Source organism: Pseudorca crassidens, chromosome 2 (assembly GCF_039906515.1).
Source record: "Pseudorca crassidens isolate mPseCra1 chromosome 2, mPseCra1.hap1, whole genome shotgun sequence".
Lineage (NCBI taxonomy): Eukaryota > Metazoa > Chordata > Mammalia > Artiodactyla > Delphinidae > Pseudorca > Pseudorca crassidens.
In genome coordinates, this window is record NC_090297.1 from 115972448 (window position 1) to 115996406 (window position 23959).

At 42.0% G+C, this 23959-nt stretch overlaps 1 protein-coding gene across 1 annotated transcript; it reads right to left on the reverse strand.

Moving 5' to 3' along the window:
- Positions 1-854: 854 nt before the first annotated feature.
- CD48 (CD48 molecule) lies at positions 855-22262 on the reverse strand. Its single transcript, XM_067714060.1, has 4 exons — positions 22086-22262; positions 6402-6695; positions 3746-4003; positions 855-1047 (listed from the first exon to the last, which is right to left on the reverse strand). Exons 1-4 carry the CDS (start codon positions 22165-22167, stop codon positions 968-970), a joined length of 714 nt encoding a protein of 237 aa, XP_067570161.1. The 5' UTR covers positions 22168-22262; the 3' UTR covers positions 855-967.
- Between the last annotated feature and the right edge of the window lie 1697 nt (positions 22263-23959).

The following is a 23959-nucleotide window of genomic DNA, read 5'->3' on the forward strand; positions in this document are numbered from 1 at the left end:
GATGAATGTAGTGGCAGGGCTGAAATAGAGACTCAGACTTAGAGAATGGACTTGTGGACACAGGAGAGGAAGGGGAGGCTGGGATGAAGTGAGAGTGTAGCACTGGCAGATATCACTGCCCTGTGTAAAATAGATAGCTAGAGAGAAGCTGCTGCATAGAACAGGGAGATCAGCTCGGTGCTTTGTGACGACCTAGAGGGGTGGGATAGGGAGGGTGGGAGGGACGCTCAAGAGGGAGGGGATATATGTATACGTAGAGCTGATTCACTTTGTTATACAGCAGAAACTAACACAACATGGTAAAGCAATTATACTCCAATAAAGATGTAAAAAAATCAGGGCAAAAAAAAAAAATAAGCTGCATACTCAGTTCTGGGGGAGTAAGCCTGACCCCACATTCCCAGGAAACCTAATAAGTATGTTCCTCACAGAGGCTAGAACAGGCAAAACACTGAGAAGGAGACCAGAACTTGGTGGGGGAGGAGTTTGAGAGCTGGAACCCCAGGAGGTTTGGCAAGGATGTGGAAGCGGGAGTTAGAGACAGCACAAATTACCTCCCAGCCACGCAGGCACACAGGAGGCAGTGGTCCCAGGTGTTGCCCTTTGTATCTCCATGTTCCAGTTTGTCTAGGCTAATGGAGCAGGCATTGTCCGACAAATTTGGGGCAACTTTAGGAATCCACTTTGGCAATCATATCAAATATTTATTCCAACAAGAAAACATTTCATAATACATTTTGCCCATTTTTTGATGGGAAGAATGCATGTGTATATGTATGTTAAAAAACAACTAGAGGATATAAAATAAAATATTATTGTTGTTTAAAAAAGTTAATATGAAAATCCTTGTAAACATCTCAATTCTTTCACTCATCCTATATAACCAGAACTTCTGTCCTGGTTAATATTTTCGTTACTGATGAGGATAATTTCTTGAAGTGCCACTCTTGAGTTAGAAGAGTTTATCTCAGATCCATAGGAGACCAAGAACAGTGGTTACCGTGATCACTAGCCAAGTGGCAGTCCAAGCTACTCCAGAGGATGGGGCTGAAAGAACAAGAAAACACAAAACATTTAGGTGTCTTGATTAATGTGTTGAGAAGGGGCAGGGGTACTGGACATTGGCATGGGAGCTTATAGAGCAGGGGAATTGTTTCCTCCCTCAATCCAGACCCAATGTGCCTGGGACATCCTTTTACCAGATTGAGCAAAGCTCAAAGTCCCAGATGTAAAGTATAAAGAGTACAGAAATCCCTTAAATATCACTGGCTTAGCTGAGTCCTGTACTTGAAGGTTACCTTGGCACCTCTGTGGACCTGGGAAAGAATCACTCTCCTACACTGGGCAGCAATTAAGTAGGGCAGAGCTTCAGGTGCAGTTGATAATATGATGCTATGCGTTAACTTTAGGGAAGGAAGTATTAGTTCCCTTCCCTGTTTCTCTACACTACTAACCATCAGTACCAAATAGGAGGAAAAAAGGGGTAGGAAAAAAAAAAAGAAAGGGAAATAAAGAGATACAGAAGGGGAAGGCAGGATACTGATAAATTAGGGAAGAAGAATTAGGGATACTTTTCTAGGATAATTTGGATAGCTAAAAAGTGACAAGATGGGACTTCCCTGGTGGTGCAGTGGTTGAGAGTCCGCCTGCCAATGCAGGGGACATGGGTTTGTGCCCCGGTCCGGGAAGATCCCACATGTCGCGGAGCGGCTGGGCGTGTGAGCCATGGCCACTGAGCCTGCGCGCCCAGAGCCTGTGCTCCGCAATGGGAGAGGCCACAACAGTGAGAGGCCTGCATAACACAAAAAAAAAAAAAAAAAAAAAAGTGACAAGATGGGCTTAGCCCTTCAAAAAATAGATGTATTATTGCTTTCATCCTCTCTGTGAATGAGCAGCCACTTTCATTCTATAAAGGACAGGGATTGTTTCTCTTCCTTTTTCTGGATCTCAGGATATGGTGGTGATATAAAGGTGGTGTTAGGACCACCCAGCCAACTGGTGGTCTTATGGTCAGACAGCAAAGTGTCATACTGGGTCTATGGTGGCAGAAAAGCAGGGCATATCAGTAAAGACTAGAAGAGACATGACCAGTTAGTTGGGAAGAATACTGAACATACAGTTTCCATAGCTCATGTGTGGGAGCAGAGGTAAAGAAATCAGCACAGGTGGGCAGAGTAGATTGGGTCCAAGAAGACCATGAAAGAGCCATGTCTCCAGGGGCCATGATCCCTGATGATTGGGTATGACAGGAATCTCAGGTAAATGTTGGTGCCACAGGTATGAGTTATTCTGGAGGGATTTGTACACCAGGGCTTGGGGATATGATTTCAGGCCTGTGGAGAGCACAGGGCCTGAAATGCTGAAGATGGTGATCCAAATTTATTAAGTGGTTGCCAAATCCCTAGTGTCTCTAGAATTAAAAGGATTGGGCCTAAGTTATCTACCATTCATTGAGGACTTGTTAGATACTGTGCTAGGTAGTTATCTGTATTGCCTCATTTAATCCTTATAACAGTATGAGATAAGAACTATTGTTTTGTCTTATTTAAGAAGGACATGACTTCATACAGAGTGAAGTAAGTCAGAAAGAGAAAAACAAACCCCCTAGGCTAATGCATATATACGGAATCTAGATAAATGGTACTGATGAACCTACGGGCAGGGCAGGAATAGAGATGCAGACGTAGAGAAAGGACTTGAGGACACAGTGGGGGAAGGGGAGGCTGGGATGAAGTGAGATAGTAGCATTGACAGGTATACACTACCAAATGTAAAATAGCTAGCTAGTGGGAAGATGATGCGTAGCACAGGGAGATCAGCTCGGTGCTCTGTGACCACCTAGAGGGGTGGGATACGGAGGGTGGGAGGGAGGCTCAAGAAGGAGGGGATATGGGAATACATGTATACATACAGTGATTCACTTTGTTGTACAGTAGAAACTAACACAACATCATAAAGCAATTATACTCCAATAAATATGAAAAAAAAAGAGAAGGACATGATTTGGAGAAGCTAAGTAACTTGTTTAGCTAGTAAGTGACAGTCCCAGGATTAATCCCAGGTGTAACTGACTCCAAAACCTATACTCATAGCTACCCCACTATGGGACCTGTGTAGGCTTGAGAGAGAACGAGGAGTGATGCTCTAATGAGTGGATCCTCCCAGGAGACAGAGAAATCTGAAACACGAAACCCAGAGTTTGCTTTTCCAGCTTCATCAAGGAGCATACACCTGGGGAAGAACAGAAAGTCTCTACCTTAGGATCAGGTTCTCCTGTTCACCACTTGTTCTCACTCATGCTCATCCAGTTGGCCCTTTTTTCCTTCGCTGCCCACCAGAAATGCCTCTGTGTTGCGGCCCAACATTGTCTGGACTGTTCCCCTACTTGCCCTTTTTCTCCCTGCTCACCCTGAAATCTCAGATTATCCTGCAAGGACACTGGCCTCAGATTCCAGGATGATGCACTGTTAGAGCACGGCAGGAGAAGGGGAAATCAGAGCCCCTGTGCCAACTGCCCTTTGCAGATGAGGACCCTGAGCTCCACAAAGCCGAGGTGAGCTGCTGAGAGGCGGTGAACCCTCTCAGCAAGGCAGTGAAACCTTAGAGAACCCAAGTCTTCCATGCCTTTAGGATTCTCCACTAATTTCTGTGCCAGGAGGCTGAATAAGTTCTCCACGCTTTTCTTCCTTCAAGAGAAAACTAGTTACCCTGTGCCCACCTCAGCTCCCTTGGCAGTATCTCTTACCCAGTACACAGGGTGAAGTGAAGTTGACTGTGTAATTTTGGCTGCTCACAGGATTGCTGACTTGGCAGGTATAAGAACTGGAGTAGTTTTGTGGTGTATGAGTCACTTCAAGCACACTGCTCTGGAACTCTTTTGGAAGGGACTCTGCATACCAGGTGTAGTTTACAGACTGGTCCTGGATCACACAGGACAAGGTCAGGTTACACTTGTTCCCTTCCTGTGTCTTCTTGACTTCTATGACAGGCTTTGGTACAGGGTCTAAAAATGAATATGTTAAGATGAGACAATGGGTTTATGCATTTATGAAGCATTTATGCTGGGAGGGTTTCGCCAACAAAGTACAAAGGGAGCCCCAGAGGGCTGCAGGAGCAGTCATGGAGAAGAGGCCCCTGCAGAGGGAGCCAGTGAGCAGTTTTGACCTCTGGAGGCTTCAGACTGAAAGAGCTACTCCTTGGAGTGAAGCTAAGCTGGATCCAGAAGGGGGAGCCATGCACCCAGAAACAAAAATGGGGTTATGACAATCTGTGGGCCAGAAAGAACAACAGAGGTTTAGCATAGATATCAGCGGGGTTGGACTTGATATCCCAACTGTCTGAGCTGCTCAGGGCCCCTTCTCTAACAATGGTCCACACTTGGCACCTTGGTCTATCAGTCCTTCAAGAGTTCTTGGGCTCAGATTCAGCAAGAGTCCTGGGGTAAGGGGTACCACCCTATACCTTTCCTGGATGCTGGCAGAACTACAGAGAAGAACCTCATGGAATTCCCAGCAAAAGTCAGTAGTGATGAACAGCACTGCATCAGTTAACTTTGGTATCTCAGTGCCAGCCACAGAGCAGGTATTCTATAAGTATCTGATGAAAGGGATAGGTGGATGGATGGATGGATGGATGGATGGATGGATGGATGGATGGATGAATCAGTTATGCAATAGAAAAGACAAAACACTTGCTTTACAGTGAGACCAGCCTGGGTCCTGGACTTGGTCCTGCTAGAGTGACATTAGGCAAGATAATTGATCCCTTGAACTTCTTTCTTGCATGTAGGATGACTCATGTTAGTAATATACAATGCCATCATCCATGAGAAAGTGCTTTTGCAGGGTGTAAGCGTTACATGCATGTTGGAGGTCACAGCATCTTCACTGATGTCATCCTGCAGCCAGATTTGTTGAGAGGTAATCCCATCATCTGCTCCTTCCTTGACTAGGACTGCTTTACCTGAAATCCTCTGGGGTCTTTTCCTTCTGGTCAAGCGTAAAACACAGAATCAATACAGCTCAGATGTCATAGGATTAAAATGTGGCAGAGAATTGACCCAATCAGTGCTGGCCTCTGGATCATATGTCTGTGAGGGGCAGTGGAGGCTCTGCCATCTGACCTCCTGAACTCTAGATCCATCTCCTCCGTGAAACCCTATCAGATTGCTGGACTCCTCCTGCATACTTTACATGAGCAATCTTCATACTGTCTTCCATCATTTCCTGTGGTCTGGACTCAAGTCTTGCATACCTTCCTCATTTCCCATGGTGAGCAGCACAACCCTGAGCACATTGTGGACAGAGCGAGCTAGGGCAGACTGGCTCCAAGATGCCCCCTTTGAGCTGTCAGAAATTCCTGGGCTGGACTGAAGGATAATTCTTCTGCTAATCGCACCCTCAGGGTCTTATCCCTAGGCAAGTGTGCTAAAGCCAAGCCAGCTTGTGGATTTTAAGATATTCAGAAATTTTGCAAGCTGGTTGTGAAACCATTAGCAGTTTGGAGGTGGCTGTGGTGGGAGTATTTACCACAGAATTTGGTAAATGATACAAATTTGGGATTTTTTTTAAAACCACTGTAAGAGCCTTTGAATCTTTCCTGTTCCCAGTACGTCTTGAACTTTCAGGCCGTATGACATGGAGGAAGTGAGTGAGAAGGGGATTTTAGCCTCTTAGACCATTCTTCCTTCCCTTCAGCCCTTCTTGACTCTTCTAAACTCCTTGCATTGCTTTAAATAGTCCTAGTTTTCTTTTTTTTAAGAAATTCTTTTTTGCTAAAGGTACATCAAATTGGTCTCCATCGCTTGCCATCAACAGAATCTTACCTAATGGGGCAGAGATGGCAAGATCTTTCTCCAAGTTCACACAACTAGTAAGTTACTGACCAGGGTTTTAAACCCAGGTCTGTCTGACTCCAAGTATAATGTTCTAGCCCTTACTTCACTTATACTCGTTAGGCTGGCACTAGGAGTGGAAGTTTTTTTCCCACCCATTCAGTAAGGTAAAAACACTCTTGAATGGCTCTTGCCCAATCCTTTATCTCTTCTATCTTTTTCCTTATGTTTGATGAAGTCTTTGTTCAGTTATGTTATTAAGAAGAGCTCAGAACTGATTTGGGTTGATCACAGGAGAGCATGAAGAGAATAGAGAGGAAACCATCCTTACTGTTTTCTTTATCTTCAAATCTTAGACTCCTTAATGTCAGAAGAGGTTTTAAATGTCCCAGAGTAATCTACTTCGAGTCTGGCTGGCCCAGCCTCACTTCCAAGTGGAACTGGCTCCAGGAGAAATGAATTAAGCCTATCCTGAGGTTTTTCCCTCCCCCTCCCAGGGAGAGTCCCCTCCCAGTGGTCTGTCCAGGGCCCTGGAGTGGGGACTTGCCCTTTGGTTCCCCTAACTCACCAAGCACCTCCAGTGGGATCTTCCATTCGTCCTCGTACCCAGAGTCCTTCAGCACCCTCAGGAGGTAAGTGCTGCTGTCCTCCTTCTGGACGTTATTGATGTGCAGTGTGCCACTTTGACGATCAAGCCTGACCCTGTCCTTAAATTTAGTATTGAAGTATTTAAGCTGACCGGAATCACATTCTACAATCTTCTGGTCAGTAGTATAAAGCCAGGTGAGTGATTTGTTTTTCGTCGGCAAACTGGAGATTGACAGACTCACGTTGCTGCCGGAGATGGCATATTTTGAATAATCTGTCAATGAGAGGCAGAGTGAGTGAGACCCATTTTAAAAAAGGCAGAGCTGCCCAGTGGCCCAGGCTTTGGCCTGGGCTGGTGGAACAAAGAAGAAGGAAGAGCCTTTTGCTTGGGAGCAGTGAGTATGATCTTTATCAGAGGGCCTGACCCCTGATCAGGAACTCAATGATAGTCAGAGCTTGAGAAGTGGGCATGAGAACAGGAGATGTGCTCATAATCCGTCTAATTCTGCCCTAGAGGATAAAGAAAAAGGACACTGAGCCAGCCCTTGCTCTCTCCCTTACTCTCCTAATAGGACATTTTCAAAGAAAATGATGACGAGTCACGTCTCCTCTCTGTGCTTGTGTTCCTTGTGTTTCAATTTAGTTCTCCAGCAGTAGGTAAGAAGTGAAGGAGAAACAAGGTTAGAAAGGAAAGGGAACCAGAGTTAGTCAGTGGCAAAGTATTATAGGAGAGTGAACGCATTTTATTAATAAAAATATTGTGCTATTTTTCTGGCTTTCGTGATTTTTGTATTTGTCAGCTTTTAAAAAAACTTGTGATACACTGGGCTTTCTTTTCTCATCCTAACTACATTCATTTTTGTTCCTATTTGTATTTACAGTTCTGTTCTCTTTCTCATGAGGGCACTCCAAATTGTATAAGCCTCAGTTCTAAAAACCCTGGTTTCTTGAATGCAAGGAGAAAGAAAAGGTGATAGCCAGAAGACATAAGATGAAGGAAGGTCTGCTAACTCTCTCTGTGGAGGGAGGAAAACTAAGTGTAAATGTATAGGCTGAGAAAGAGCAGTAGAAAAAAGCTAATGGTAGAGGAAAGAAGAAATATGATCTATATCGCTCTTACCTCATATACTGTCACAAAAAACTTCATATTGTTTAACATCGTGTCTATACCTATTTACTTTCCACATGTCTATCGTTCCCGAAAACATTCTTTTCAATAAAGATTCAAAATGCCTGTGTCCCCAGGTCTTTCAAGTTCCTAGTCACTAATCCTTCCAACCATCCATCTATCCATTCAACAACCAGTTATGGAGCATTTAATTTTTGCCTGGCGCGTTCACAAACACACACAGGCATTTATTTCCAGAGTGTTTCTGATTGATCCATTCCGTACTTTATAATCTCTGACAGCCTAGGTCAGTGTTTTTCAACCTTGGCATTATTGACTTTTTGGACCAGAGAATTCCTTGTTGTGAAGGGCTGTCCTTGTGCATTGTATGATATCTAGCAGCCTCCCTGGCCTCTGCCCACTAGATGCCAGTAGCATCATTCCAGTTGTGACCATCAAAAATATCTCCAGACAATGCCAAATGCCCCCTGGGAGGAAAAAATCTTCCTGCCTTCATTCTGGTTAAGAACTGCTGGCCTAGGTCATCCTTGGTAGACTCTCCAACAAGTCTCAGACATATGTTTAGGAAGATAGCACAAGCCACAATTAACCGCTTTATTTCTCAGTAAGAAGTCACAGCCAACCACCAGGATGGCTTTTTTTGAATCATTACACATAGGTGGTGAAGGAAGGAGGACGGAAAGCTACAATATCCTGTGCATGTCTATATCTTAGAACTCATATCATATTAAAGTGATCCATTTAATATCTATTACTTGCCTTTATCACCAGATCACATGCTTCCTAAGGACAAAAAATGAGTCTTATGAGTTTAACTCATTTTCCATTGTAGTATGATGGTTAAGATCATGGGCTCTGGGGACTTCCCTGGTGGTGCAATGGTTAGGAATCTGCCTGTCAATGCAGGGGTTCGAGCCCTGGTCCAGGAAGATCCCACATGCCGTGGAGCAACTAAGCCCATGAGCCGCAACTACGGAGCCTGTGCTCTAGAGCCCATGAGCCACAACTACTGAGCCTGCGTGCCACAACTACTGAAGCCCACGTGCCTAGAGCCCGTGCTCCACAACAAGAGAAGCCACTGAAATGAGAAGCCTGTACACTGCAACAAAGAGTAGCCCCAGCTCGCCACAACTAGAGAAAGCCTGCGTGAGCAACAAAGACCCAATACAGCCAAAACTAAATAAAGAAAGAAAAGAAAAAAAAAAGATCATGGGTTCTGGAATTAGATTATGCAAATCCTGGCCCACTTATTAGCTGTATAACCTTGAGCATTTTACCTAACATCTCTGCATTTGTTTTAGTATTTATCTTACAGAGTTTGTGAAGGTGAAGTTCATGTGTCAAGTTTACTGAGTTAAAGGATGCCCAGACAGCTGGTAAAACACTATTTCTGGATCATCTATAAGGGTTTTTCTGGAAGAGATTAGCATTTGAATCAGTAGACGGAGTAAGAAGATCACACTCACCAATGTGTGTGAGCATCATCCAATCTACTGAGGGCCAGAATAGGACAAAAAGGCAGGAAAAAAAGGCAAATTTGCTTTCTACTTTGAGCTGGGATATCCATCTTCTCCTACCCTTGGACATCAGTGCTCCTGGTCCTTGGACCTTAGGACTTGAACTAGGAATTAGACCATTGGCTCCCCTGAAGACTCTCTGTGGAAGGATGAATGAAGATGAGTCCACTGAGAATGAAGAACACAGAACATATAGACTCAAATCATGAGTCTATATATTCTAAGGCCTGTGGATTTGTACTGGAACTACACCTGTAGCTTTCCTGGCCTCCATCTTGCAGGTGGCAGATCATGGGACTTCTCCAAAGAAGTACATAATATGGGTTATACTTCCATAACTGCATGGGCCTCATAATAAATCTCTTTCTATATATTTATATATATCCCATTGGTTCTTTTTACTCTAAAGAACCCTGACCCAGAGTTACACAAATAAATGCTTAGAATACAATTAAATTAACACAAATAATCAATACACATAAAGTACTTAGACTAATACTTGGAAGATTAGTAAGTATTCAATAAATGTCATGTATTGTTTTATTATTATTACCTACATTAATTTTGTATCCATAACATCTAGTACTATGCATTAAGTACTGAGATGTTTAACAACTGCCTGCTGAACTTACTTTATTGTACCAAAACAGTGGTAAAATAAGGACTAGACTAATGATATATTTTTAAGGAATGAATGCCTATGTGTGAATCTGGAAGAGTGAAGAATGTTGAAGTAGGGGCCAAAAATCCAAAAACCTGTAGCAGCTCCTGAAGAAGCTTTCACTTGTAGGCTAGGTCTAAAAGTAAAAGACATCAGCATGCACAAAAGAAAAACAGAACCAGGTCTTTGGCTAGGACATGTGATGATAAGAAAGAGGCCCCAGCACCAGGGTAGGACCAGAAAACTTACCTGAAGCTTCCTTGGGGAAGGAGGAATGAAGATGAACACAATGAGGAATGAAGAATGGAGCATATAGACTCAAGTCATGATCCAGACCCAGGTATAATACACATCATTTCTCCTTGTGAGAATGGAGTCTGCTTTATAACAATGAGATCTTGTTTGTCCAGGGTATCACCAACATGCTCAAAAAAACTTCAAACTACAGTGTAAGGGGGAGGGAGAAACTATAACAGACACATAGTCACTAAGATTATGAGCTTCTCAAAGGCAAAGACCATGTCTTACTCAATCCCCACAATATTTGGCTCACATTTGTTGTTTAGTATAGAATGAAAGAATGAATGAATGAATGGCAGGGACAAAAATGCATACATAAGTGTTCCCAGTTGTCTCCTCATGACCTCCTACTAGTCACATTTTTCTTACTTTTATTCTCCCTTAGCTTTTTTTTTTTTTTTTTTTTTGCTTACTTCTTAAGATTGGTTTGGACTGAAAAGGCAGAGAGGAAAGGAGAAGAAAAACAGGGGCCACTCAGGTTGGTTTAGGAAATAGGGGTGCTATAGTACTAAGGCTCAAAGGAGTGAGAATCTCTGGGCAGCAGATGAATGGGATGGTTTGAGAAGACTGAAGAGGACAGGAGAGGATATGATAGGAAGTATCACTATAACTTATAAATTGGATTCCCTTTAACATCCTTTGAGAGACTTCAAGTAGAAATTTGAGTTACTATTTAATTACTTATGACCAATGAACTGTGTTTCTTAAGTATCATACTGTGCCCAAACTGGGCCAGTGAAGCAGCCCTGTCTTATGGTTGGGTCCTGAATAAAAGAATAAAAGATGACAATTATGACATAGACAGCAGAGGAGCAATGGAAAAGCTGCCCAGAAACTCTCAAAAGAAACAACATAAAAGAGTGTTGAGGAGACAAGAGAAGATGGGCGGAAGAATAGGATGCGGAGATCACCTTCCTCCCCACACATACCTCAGAAATACATCTACACGTGGAACTGCTCCTATAGAACACCCACTGATCGCTGGCAGAAGACCTCAGACGTCCCAAAAGACAAGACACTCCCCACGTACCTGGGTAGGACAAAAGAAAAAACAGAGACAAAAGAATAGGGACGGGACCTGCACCAGTGGGAGGGAGCTGTGAAGGAGGAAATGTTTCCACACACTAGGAGCCCCTTTGCGGGCGGAGACTGCAGGTGGCGGCGACGGGGAGCTTCGGGGCCGCGGAGGAGAGCGCAGCAACAGGGGTGCGGAGGGCAAAGCGGAGAGATTCCCGCATAGAGGATCGGTGCCAACCAGCGCTCACCACCCCGAGAGGCTTGTCTGCTCACCGCCGGGGCGGGCGGGGCTGGGAGCTGAGGCTCGGGCTTCGGTCGGATCCCAGGGAGAGGACTGGGGTTGGCAGCGTGAACACAGCCTGAAGGGGATAGTGCACCACGGCTAGCCGGGAGGGAGTCCGGGGAAAAGTCTGCACCTGCCAAAGAGGCAAGAGACTTTTTCCTGCCTCTTTGTTTCCTGGTGCGCGAGGAGAGGGGATTAAGAGCGCTGCTTAAAGGAGCTCCAGAGACGGGCGCGAGCTGCGGCTAAAAGCGCGGACCCCAGAGACAGGCATGAGACGCTAAGGCTGCTGCTGCCGCCACCAAGACGCCTGTGTGCGAGCACAGGTCACTATCCACACCCCCCTTCCGGGGAGCCTGTGCAGCCCGCCACTGCCAGGGTCCCGGGATCCAGGGACAGCTCCCCCGGGAGAGCGCACAGCACGCCTCAGGCTGCTGCAACGTCACGCCGACCTCTGCCGCCGCAGGCCCGCCCCGCACTCCGTGACCCTCCCTACCTCCCGGCCTGAGTGAGCCAGAGCTTCCGAATCAGCGGCTCCTTTAACCCCGTCCTGTCTGAGCAAAGAACAGACGCCCTCCGGCGACCTACATGCACAGGCGGGGCCAAATCCAAAACTGAGCCCCTGGGAGCTGTGAGAACAAAGAAGAGAAAGGGAAATCTCTCTCAGCAGCCTCAGAAGCAGCGGATTAAAGCTCCACAATCAACTTGATGTACCCTGCATCTGTGGAATACATGAATAGACAACGAATCATCCCAAATTAAGGAGCCGTGTGGATGAAAGGCTCTTGGTGCTGCAGCCAGGAGTTAGTGCTGTGCCTCTGAGGTGGGAGAGGCAACTTCAGGACACTGGTCCACAAGAGGCCTCCCAGCTGCACATAGTATCAAACGGTGAAAATCTCCCAGAGATCTCCATCTCAACGCCAGCACCCAGCTTCACTCAACGACCAGCAAGCTACAGTGCTGGACATCCTATGCCAAACACCTAGCAAGACAGGAACACAACCCCACCCAATAGCAGACAGGCTGCCCCAAATCATAATAAGTCTACAGACACCCCAAAACACACACCAGACGTGGACCTGCCCACCAGAAAGACAAGATCCAGCCTCATCCACCAGAACACAGGCACTAGTACCCTCCATCAGGAAGCCTACACAACCCACTGAACCAACCTTAGCCACTGGGGACAGACACTAAAAACAACAGGAACTACAAACCTTCAGCCTGCAAAAAGGAGACCCCAAACACAGTAAGATAAGCAAAATGAAAAGACAGAAAAACACACAGCAGCTGAAGGAGCAAGATAAAAACCCACCAGACCTAACAAATGAAGAGGAAATAGGCAGTCTACCTGAAAAAGAATTCAGAATAATGATAGTAAAGATGATACAAAATCTTGGAAATAGAATGAAGAAAATACAAGAAACAGTTAACAAGGACCTAGAAGAACTAAAGATGAAACAAACAATGATGAACAACACAATAAATGAAATGAAAAATACTCTAGATGGGATCAATAGCAGAATAACTGAGGCAGAAGAACTGATAAGTGACCTGGAAGATAAAATAGTGGAAATAACTACTGCAGAGCAGAATAAAGAAAAAAGAATGAAAGGACCTGAGGACAGTCTCAGAGACCTCTGGGACAACATTAAATGCACCAACATTCAAATTATAGGGGTTCCAGAAGAAGAAGAGAAAAAGAAAGGGACTGAGAAAATATTTGAAGAGATTATAGTTGAAAACTTCCCTAATATGGGAAAGGAAAGAGTTAATCAAGTCCAGGAAGCACAGAGAGTCCCATATGGGATAAATCCAAGGAGAAACATGCCAAGACACATATTAATCAAACTGTCAAAAATTAAATACAAAGAAAGCATATTAAAAGCAGCAAGGGAAAAACAACAAATAACACACAAGGGAATCCCCATAAGGTTAACAGCTGATCTTTCAGCAGAAACTCTGCAAGCCAGAAGGGAGTGGCAGGACATATTGAAAGTGTTGAAGGAGAAAACCTAGCAACCAAGATTACTCTACCCAGCAAGGATCTCATTCAGATTTGATGGAGAAATTAAAATCTTTACAGACAAGCAAAAGCTGAGAGAGTTCAGCACCACGAAACCAGCTATACAACAACTGCTAAAGGAACTTCTCTAGGCAAGAAACAAAAAAGAAGGAAAAGACCTACAATAACGAACCTAAAACAATTAAGAAAATGGGAATGGGAACATACATATCGATAATTACCTTAAATGTAAATGGATTAAATCCTCCCACCAAAAGACGCAGACTGGCTGAATGGATACAAAAACAAGACTAATATATAGGCTGTCTACAAGAGACCCACTTCAGACCTAGGGACACATACAGGCTGAACCTGAGGGGATGGAAAAAGATATTCCATGCAAATGGAAACCAAATGAAAGCTGGAGTAGCAATTCTCATATCAGACAAAATAGACTTTCAAATAAAGACTATTAGAAGAGACAAAGAAGGACACTACATAATGATCAAGGGATCAATCCAAGAAGATATAACAATTATAAATATTTATGCACCCAACATAGGAGCACCTCAATACATAAGACAAATACTAACAGCCATAAAAGGGGAAATCGACAGTAACACATTCATAGTAGGGGACTTTAACACCCCTCTTTCACCAATGGACAGATCATCCAAAATGAAACTAAATAAGGAAACACAAGCTTTAAATGATACATTAAACACGATGGACTTAATTGAATTTTATAGGACATTCCATCCAAAAACAACAGAATACACATTTTTCTCAAGTGCTCATGGAACACTCTCCAGATAGATCATATCTTGGGTCACAAATCAAGCCTTGGTAAATTTAAGAAAATTGAAATTGTATCAAGTATCTTTTCTGACCACAACGCTTTGAGACTAGATATCAATTACAGGAAAAGATCTGTAAAACATACAAACACACGGAGGCTAAACACTACACTACTTAATAACAAAGTGATCACTGAAGAAATCAAAGAGAAAATCAAAAATACCTAGAAACAAATGACAATGGAGACACGACGACTCAAAATCTATGGGATGCAGCAAAAGTAGTTCTAAGAGGGAAGTTTATAGCAATACAATCCTACCTTAAGAAACAGGAAACATCTCGAATAAACAACCTAACCTTGCACCTAAAGCAATTAGAGAAAGAAGAACAAAAAAACCCCTAAGTTAGCAGAAGGAAAGAAATCATAAAAATCAGATCAGAAATAAATGAAAAAGAAATGAAGGAAACGATAGCAAAGATCAATAAAACTAAAAGCTGGTTCTTTGAAAGGATAAACAAAATTGATAAACCATTAGCCAGACTCATCAAGAAAAAAAGGGAGAAGACTCAAATCAATAGAATTAGAAATGAAAAAGGAGAAGTAACAACTGACACTGCAGAGATAAAAAAGATCATAAGAGATTACTACAAGCAACTCTATGCCAATAAAATGGACAATCTGGAAGAAATGGACAAATTCTTAGAAATGCACAACCTGCCAAGACTGAATCAGGAAGAAATAGAAAATATGAACAGACCAATCACAAGCACTGAAATTGAAACTCTGATTAAAAATCTTCCAACAAGCAAAAGCCCAGGACCAGATGGCTTCACAGGCGAATTCTATCAAACATTTAGAGAAGAGCTAACACCTATCCTTCTCAAATTCTTCCAAAATATAGCAGAGGGAGGAACACCCCCAAATTCCTTCTACGAGGCCACCATCACCTTGATACCAAAACCAGACAAGGATGTCACAAAGAAAGAAAACTACAGGCTAATATCACTGATGAGCATAGATGCAAAAATCCTCAACAAAATACTAGCAAACAGAATCCAACAGCACATTAAAAGGATCATACATCTTGATCAAGTGGGGTTTATTCCAGGAATGCAAGGATTCTTCAATATACGCAAATCAATCAATGTGATACACCATATTAACAAATTGAAGGAGAAAAACCATATGATCATCTCAACAGATGCAAAGAAAGCTTCAACACCCATTTATGATAAAAACCCTGCAGGAAGTAGACATAGAGGGAACTTTCCTCAACATAATAAAGGCCATATATGACAAGCCAACAGCAAACATCATCCTCAATGGTGAAAAACTGAAAGCATTTCCACTAAGATCAGGAACAAGACAAGGTTGCCCACTCTCACCACTTTTATTCAACATAGTTTTGAAAGTTTTAGCCACAGCAATAAGAGAAGAAAAGGAATCCAAATCGGAAAAGATGAAGTAAAGCTGTCACTGTTTGCAGATGACATGATACTATACACAGAGAATCCTAAAGATGCTACCAGAAAACTACTAGAGCTAATCAATGAATTTGGTAAAGTAGCAGGGTACAAAATTAATGCACAGAAATCTCTGGCATTCCTATATACTAATGATGAAAAATCTGAAAGTTAAATCAAGAAAACACTCCCATTACCATTGCAACAAAAAGAATAAAATATCTAGGAATAAACCTACCTAAGGAGACAAAAGACCTGTATGCAGAAAATGATAAGACACTGATGAAAGAAATTAAAGATGATACCAATAGGTGGAGAGATATACCATGTTCTTGGATTGGAAGAATCAACATTGTGAAAATGACTCTACTACCCAAAGCAATCTACAGATTCAATGCAATCCCTATCAAACTACCACTGGCATTTTTCACAGAACTAGAACAAAAAATTTCACAATTTGTATGGAAACACAAAAGACCCCGAATAGCCAAAGCAATCTTGAGAACGAAAAAAGGAGCTGGAGGAATCAGGCTCCCTGACTTCAGACTATACTACAAAGCTACAGTAATCAAGACAGTATGGTACTGGCACAAAAACAGAAAGATAGATCAATGGAACAGGATAGAAAGCCCAGAGATAAACCCACACACATATGGACACCTTATCTTTGATAAAGGTGGCAGGAATGTACAGTGGAGAAAGGACAGCCTCTTCAATAAGTGGTGCTGGGAAAACTGGACAAGTACATGTAAAAGTATGAGATTAGATCACTCCCTAACACCATACACAAAAATAAGCTCAAAATGGATTAAAGACCTAAATGTAAGGCCAGAAACTATCAAACTCTTAGAGGAAAACATAGGCAGAACATTCTGTGACATAAATCACAGCAAGATCCTTTCTCACCCACCTCCTAGAGAAATGGAAATAAAAACAAAAATAAACTAATGGGATGTAATGAAACTTCAAAGCTTTTGCACAACAAAGGAAACCATAAACAAGACGAAAAGACACCCCTCAGAATGGGAGAAAATGTTTGTAAATGAAGCAACTGACAAAGGGTTATCTCCAAAATTTACAAGCTGCTCATGCAGCTCAATAACAAAAAAACAAACAAACCAATCCAAAAATAGGCAGAAGACCTAAATAGACATTTCTCCAAAGAAGATATACAGACTGCCAACAAACACATGAAAGAATGCTCAACATCATTAATCATTAGAGAAATGCAAATCAAAACTACAATGAGATATCATCTCACACCAGTCAGAATGGCCATCATCAAAAAATCTAGAAACAATAAATGCTGGAGAGGGTGTGGAGAATAGGGAACACTCTTGCACTGCTGGTGGGAATGTGAATTGGTTCAGCCACTGTGGAGAACAGTATGGAGGTTCCTTAAAAAACTACAAATAGAACTACCATATGACCCAGCAATCCCACTACTGGGCATATACCCTGAGAAAACCAAAATTCAAAAAGAGTCATGTACCAAAATGTTCATTGCAGCTCTATTTACAATAGCCCAGAGATGGAAACAACCTAAGTGCCCATCATCAGATGAATGGATAAAGAAGATGTGGCACATATATACAATGGAATATTACTCAGCCATAAAAAGGAACGAAATTGAGCTATTTGTAATGAGGTGGATAGACCTAGAGTCTGTCATACAGAGTGAAGTAAGTCAGAAAGAAAAAGACAAATACCGTAAGCTAACACATATATATGGAATTTAAGAAAAAAAATGTTATGAAAAACCTAGGGGTAAGACAGGAATAAAGATGCAGACCTACTGGAGAAAGGACTTGAGGATATGGGGGGGGAAGGGTGAGCTGTGACAGGGCGAGAGAGAGTCATGGACATATACACACTAACAAACGTAGTAAGGTAGATAGCTAGTGGGAAGCAGCCGCATGGCACAGGGATATTGGCTCGGTGCTTTGTGACCGCCTGGAGGGGTGAGATAGGGAGGGTGGGAGGGAGGAAGATGCAAGAGGGAAGACATATGGGAACATATGTATATGTATAACTGATTCACTTTGTTACAAAGCAGAAACTAACACACCATTGTAAAGCGATTATACCCCAATAAAGATGTTAAAAAAAAAAAAGAAGATGTGGCACATATATACAATGGAATATTACTCAGCCATAAAAAGAAGCAAAATTAAGTTATTTGTAGTGAAGTGGTTGGAACTAGAGTCTGTCATACAGAGTGAAGTAAGTCAGAAAGAGAAAAACAAATACCATATGCTAACACATATATATGGAATCTAAGAAGAAAAAAAAGTGTCATGAAGAACCTAGGGGTAAGACAGGAATAAAGACACAGACCTACTAGAGAATGGACTTGAGGATATGGGGAGGGGGAAGGGTAAGCTGTGACAAAGTGAGAGAGTGGCATGGACATATATACATGTATAATAGATATATAAACGTAAAATAGATAGCTAGTGGGAAGTAGCCGCATAACACAGGGAGATCAGGTAGGTGGTTTGTGACCACCTAGAGGGGTGGGATAGGGAGGGTGGGGGGGAGGGAGATGCAAGAGGGAAGACATATGGGAACATATGTATATGTATAACTGATTCACTTTGCTATAAAGCAGAAACTAACATACCATTGTAAAGCAATTATACTCCAATAAAGATATTAAAAAAAAAGTGTTGAGTAGAGCATTCATGGTTTCAGTATCAAGAAATCAATAAAAAGCAGCTAAGGGAAACCTTGAAATATAAACCCAGCAGCCTCTCATGGGCTGAGACTAATGCTTTAGAATAGCAATGGAAAAGTGAGTTTGGGGAAAAGAATCTGAAAAAGAATGAATATATGTTTACGTATAAAACTAACACAATATTGTAAATCTACTACACTCCAATATAAAATAAAAATTAATTTAATAAAAGAAAAGTGAGTTTTGCTATGAAATATCTAATGAAAGGGTGGGCTTAAAAAGCAACATGAACCTAAAGATAGAAACAGTAGAAAGAATGCTTGATTAACCATAAAAAAAGGGAAAAAAATATTCTAGTCTTCTGGAAGGATTCTTTAATCCAATCACAAGTTGAAGAAAGATGCATTAATATTACTAATATAGATTGCAAAAATTAATGTACAGCCATTATATAATTTGGGATAACAAGGTGGTGGTTTAGTCTGTTACAGAGGATTGTCTAATAAATTCAGAAAGATAGATTCACTTATAGTTTTCTTATATATAATATATTTATGTATTTTTTCAAATTTTAAAGTAAATTGAAAAAAACCTTGATTTGCCTTCCTAACAATTCCATGTTTTAGAAGTAGAAAACTACCTTAAGAAAAGTACTATTTTGATTTAATTCTATCGAGAAGAAGTAGTTGGTTATGTGTGTGGATGCTTAGGATAAAGTAACTGTGTTTTCCTGTAGTTTATAACAGAAAATGAAGCAGATCTTTCCTGTGCTTACCCATGTTTCTTGTCTGTAGAGAAGAAAAACTAAAATGGGGTGGGGGGAATTCAGATCAAAGGAAGTTGTAATTTCATAGAAAAAGTGTCTACCCAGGAAGGAGAAAGAGGTTCTAAAGGGGAAATTCTGATTACTCTAAAAACAAGTCATGTGATTTCTAGTAAAACTTTGAAGAACTGAAAGAGGTGAGTTTTAAAGATATTGATATAGAGTTACCTGGAGCTCTCTAATGAGATCAACTATTTAACAAACCTGTACAAACCTTTCAAGGAAGTAATTTGTCAATAGATATCAAGACTCCAGATGTGTGTCATGGGGGACAAGATGAACAGAGAGAGTTCCATTTCCTGAGATGGGAAGTCTAATGAGTTTAATCGGCCAGATTGCAATGACTAACTGGAAGGTGAGGAAGTCCCAGTGTTGTGGTGGCTTGTTATGCAGCAGTAGATAGCTGGAACAAAGATGGAGAGTTAGATTTTGGAAATGTGTTTGGAGAGTCTGGAGATGTTTAAAAAGCAGTTAGAAATTCAGGTCTGTGGCTCAGGAGAGAGTGCGGGGCTTTAGAGTTTCCTTATGTTCTTCTCAGCTCTTATCTACCTCAAATTGTATGTGGTCACAATCACAGAGCAATTTCACATTCTTTATTTCTTTTGATCTTAACAATAACCCCTTGAAAAAATGGTGAGCATATTGTTATATCCATAACAGAGTGGAGAAAATTGAGGCTCAGGAAGCTTTCACAATTTATAGAAAGTCCCATGGCATGGAACTCAGAAAATAGATCTTCTGATTCCCAGTTCAAGCTGTTTCCACCACACTCTGTTGTACTGAAGGGAGACAGGGAAGATGCCTACTAGTGATGAGGGGGCCCTGAGGTCAGAGAGCTGAGAAACTCAAGTCTGAGGAGGAATTAAGGAGAAGATTTAAAATTACTTCTTAAATTTCTTCACAAGAGCATCCCTTACTGGGGAGGAGAGAATTACTATACCCCTAGGAAGATCTGGACAGATAACCTGAAAGGAAGTTCTTTGATGTCATTCATTCATAGGATTAACAATTATTTATTGAGCCCATGCCATGTTCTAGGCACTGTGCCATGTTCAGCACTGGACAAGGTCCCTGTCCTCACGGGGCTCAAGGAAACAGACAGTCAAGCAGTTCACCAACCATAACTTGGAGTCTGAGGTTTCCAGGAGGAAGTCACATGAAAATGGAATGCTAAGGGAGGAGCTGAAGAGAAGAGAGTGAAGGAAATTTTAGGCAGGAGGAAAGGCATTTGTATAGACCTAGAGGTAAGAGAGACAGAACCTCCTTCAAGGCAAACAGCAAAGTTAAATTTAGATGAAATGTGGTTATGGGGTGAGGGAGTCATAAATTGGGGTTAAAAGGACCATCTGTAGGCATAATCGAGGCATAAAAAGATTTAGACACATTGACCTAAGTCTAGAAAAGTCCTGAAATATTCCAGTTTTCTTGGCATCTCTATCTTTCCCAACAATTGGATGAATAATTCATGCCAGCCCCCACTCCCAAGGTCATATCAGTGCCCTATGAGTAAACTCAGTCCCATGGAGCCCACACAGCCATGAGCACCCTCAATATATCATGTATCTAGGCTTACACAGCCTAAAGGAGCAGAATTTGCCACCCTAATATATGTTTCTTTGGCATATTAATTGTTTTAAGCTGGTTATTTTCTAAAGAAAGAGAAACATTCTGAAAATCATGTAGGAGTTACCCTTTTGTAAGAAACATTTATATTTGTAAGGGAAATTTTCATTTGTAAGAGTGTCTCCCTCTCTGTACCGGAAGAGGACAGAGAGGGAGACCAAGTCTCTAGAAACTCTTATCAACGGAGAAGGCATTAACTTAAGTCTGCCTAACAACCTTACCCTTGTTTACTGTGCTTTTCCTGATAACCTCCCAGAACTGCCACCCTTAACATCCTCTTGTCTTTAGCTGAGGATGGTATTTAAAGTGAGGGCTTCAGCCATTATGGCAAGTTATTCAGGTTTTCTGGGTTTCTCCCATGTATGCAATATTAAACTCTGATTTTCTCTTGTTAATATGTCTCATGTCAATTTAATTCTTAGACCAGTCAGAAGAATCTAGAAGGGTAGAGAAAAATTTCTTCCTCTCCTAAACTTGTCATAAACCAGATCCAATGTATTACCACCCTGAGAGGCCTTGCATGAGTGGCCAACAGGGTTTCCTTCAAGCATTGCTATCTCATCTCCCTAAAAGTTACATACTGTCATAATTCTATGATGTTATATTTGTTTCCCATACGAACATTCACTTTTACTCATTTTTTTCCATTGTGGTGAGCATTAAAGCCCCTTAAATGAAAAAGACCTGAGTATTTATTAGGAGGAATAGTGAGAAAGACAATAGCTTAGCTCTCAATTCTCAGACAGGTACTGGAGGGCTGGGCAGCTGTAACAGGGAAAGGAAAGTTAGCACAGGAGGGGACCAGAACAAGCCCATGGCAGAAGAATGAACCTGAACTCTTAATCAGATGTTTGGGGGTTCCTCTGGTACTGAGTCCTCTGCTCAGACTTTCACTCAGAGACCCTAGACAAGTTTCCTTTCCCACAGTTTTGATCTCTCTCTGGGACAATGACAACATCATTTACCTTTGCTCATGACACAATTCCTTGCATAGACAAAGGTCTCAAAGAATGCCTCAAGGGGCACAACACACCTGAGCATAAAATGTGGCAGCTATCAGAGTAGCTTCCTGTTATTCACAATGCAAGGAGACTTTACAGAGGACAAACCACAGCACTAAATATGAGGGGCCTACTTTCTCATCTCACCAAGGTCCTAATTTTGTCACATCCCCTTGGGGAAATAGATGGAGTCTGATTCTCCAGGCTAAGGAAGGCTCCCCAACTCACCACAGCCCTGTTACTAGGATGAAAATACCTGCTGCCTGGAGCCCCTACTCCACTTCCAGGTTGAGCCACACCCCATATTCCCTTTTCCGTCTGACAGGGCTTTCAGCGCACAATTAGAGGCAGACAATTTGTGGAAATTACCTTGTATGCTGGTTGCCAAGAACAAATGAGGCAGCAGTAGAAGTTGCAGAGCCAGAGGCAGTTCCCACCTTCTGGAGCACATGCTACTCTCCAGAACTTCCCAGGAACTCTAGAGACAGGCCAGAACCAAAGGGCTCTCTTGAATTCGTGTCTTAAGGTTAGAGAAAAATAGCACTGAGCTCTTCTCTCCATTCAGCAACTCGTGGGTGGGGCCTAGGCACCAGAAACAGGAAGTCCCATTGCTTTTTTTTAATTTTTTTTTAATGCGAGCACAACAGGAACGAACCATTTTGTTTGAATGTGTGTTAGTTTTTTTTCTGGTGAGAGGATCCATAGCTTCTACTTGTTTTCAGAGGTGTCAGTGCTCAGAAAAGATTAAAGACCCCTGATAGAGAATATCTGCTTTTGGTTTCCCAGTTAGGAATCACCCTGATTAATCCAGAAGCTAAAATTTGCTGGTACCCACCCAAGGGGATTTCTGACCTGAGCCAACTTTAAATCATGTGAGGAGTAGATCATGTGTGGGTAGGTTGAGAGCACAAAGTGTGGGAACTCAGACCTACACAGTTTAAATACTGGTCTCCCACCCCCAGGCTCTTCCTCCCTTATGACAAATTCACTGTATGAACCTTTACATTGGCCTATCCACTGAACATTAGTAGAAAAGCAAGGTTATTTGACCCAAATGAATGGATTCCACACCCTTGTGGTCTAAGAAATTTCAGGTCCATCCCTCTTGTATCTAAATGAATTATTTCCCCACCCAGGACAATTTGGAGACCCATAAAGTAGCCACAGTCCCTGATACAGCATATTAGTAGCTATTTCCAATTGGGGACATTTCTGATTCTCAACATGGAGATGACAATAAAAACACTGCTCTCCTCAATCTCTGAACTCTTGTCTTGGAAGTAGTTACCCTCCCCAAAGGATCAGCATGGGGAAATGGAGTCGGCTAAATACCAGAAATTGTATATGACACTTGATCATATTGGGGCCCTGTGAGCCCTGTTTATTTTACTACCTGCATTTCCGAACTGAAACTCAGGGTCAGACTTGCCTGAGGTCATGCTTCAGCTCCAGTCAACCCCAGTTTTCACTCAGCTCTTCCCCCAATGTGGACTACAGTAAATACTTGGACTAGAAGATAAGATGAGACAGGAGTAGAATGAGCAAGGTTGAAGTGGAGTTAACTAAGAAAAACTTTAAAGTGAACCATGAAAAAGAAGCTGAGGAGGAGTAGGCGGAGTCAAATGACAGAACAGGGTAAGGGATGGAAGTCGAGGTCATGGGATTTGCTCAGACTGATTCCTCTGAGGATTTTTCAAAAAGGTTGTTGCCCAGTGGGTTTTGTTTTTGTTTTTTCTCTTGATCTTTTTTTATTTTAATTTTTGAATTTTATATTACTTATTTTTTTATACAGCAGGTTCTAATTAGTTATCCATTTTATATATATTAGTGTATACATGTCTATCCCAATCTCCCAATTCATCACACGACCACCACCACCACCCCACCGCTTTCCCCCCTTGGTGTCCATAGGTTTGTTGTCTACATCTCTGTCTCAATTTCTGCCCTGCAAGCCATTTCATCTGTACCATTTTTGTAGGTTCCACATATATGTGTTAATATACAATATTTGTTTTTCTCTTTCTGACTAACTTCACTCTGTATGACAGTCTCTAGATCTAGCCACGTCTCTACAAATGACTGAATTTTGTTCCTTTTTATGGCTGAGTAATATTCCATTGTATATATGTACCACATCTTCTTTATCCATTTGTCCGTCAATGGGCATTTAAGTTGTTTCCATGACCTGGCTATTGTAAATAGTGCTGCTATGAACATAGGGGTGCTTGTGTCTTTCTGAATTA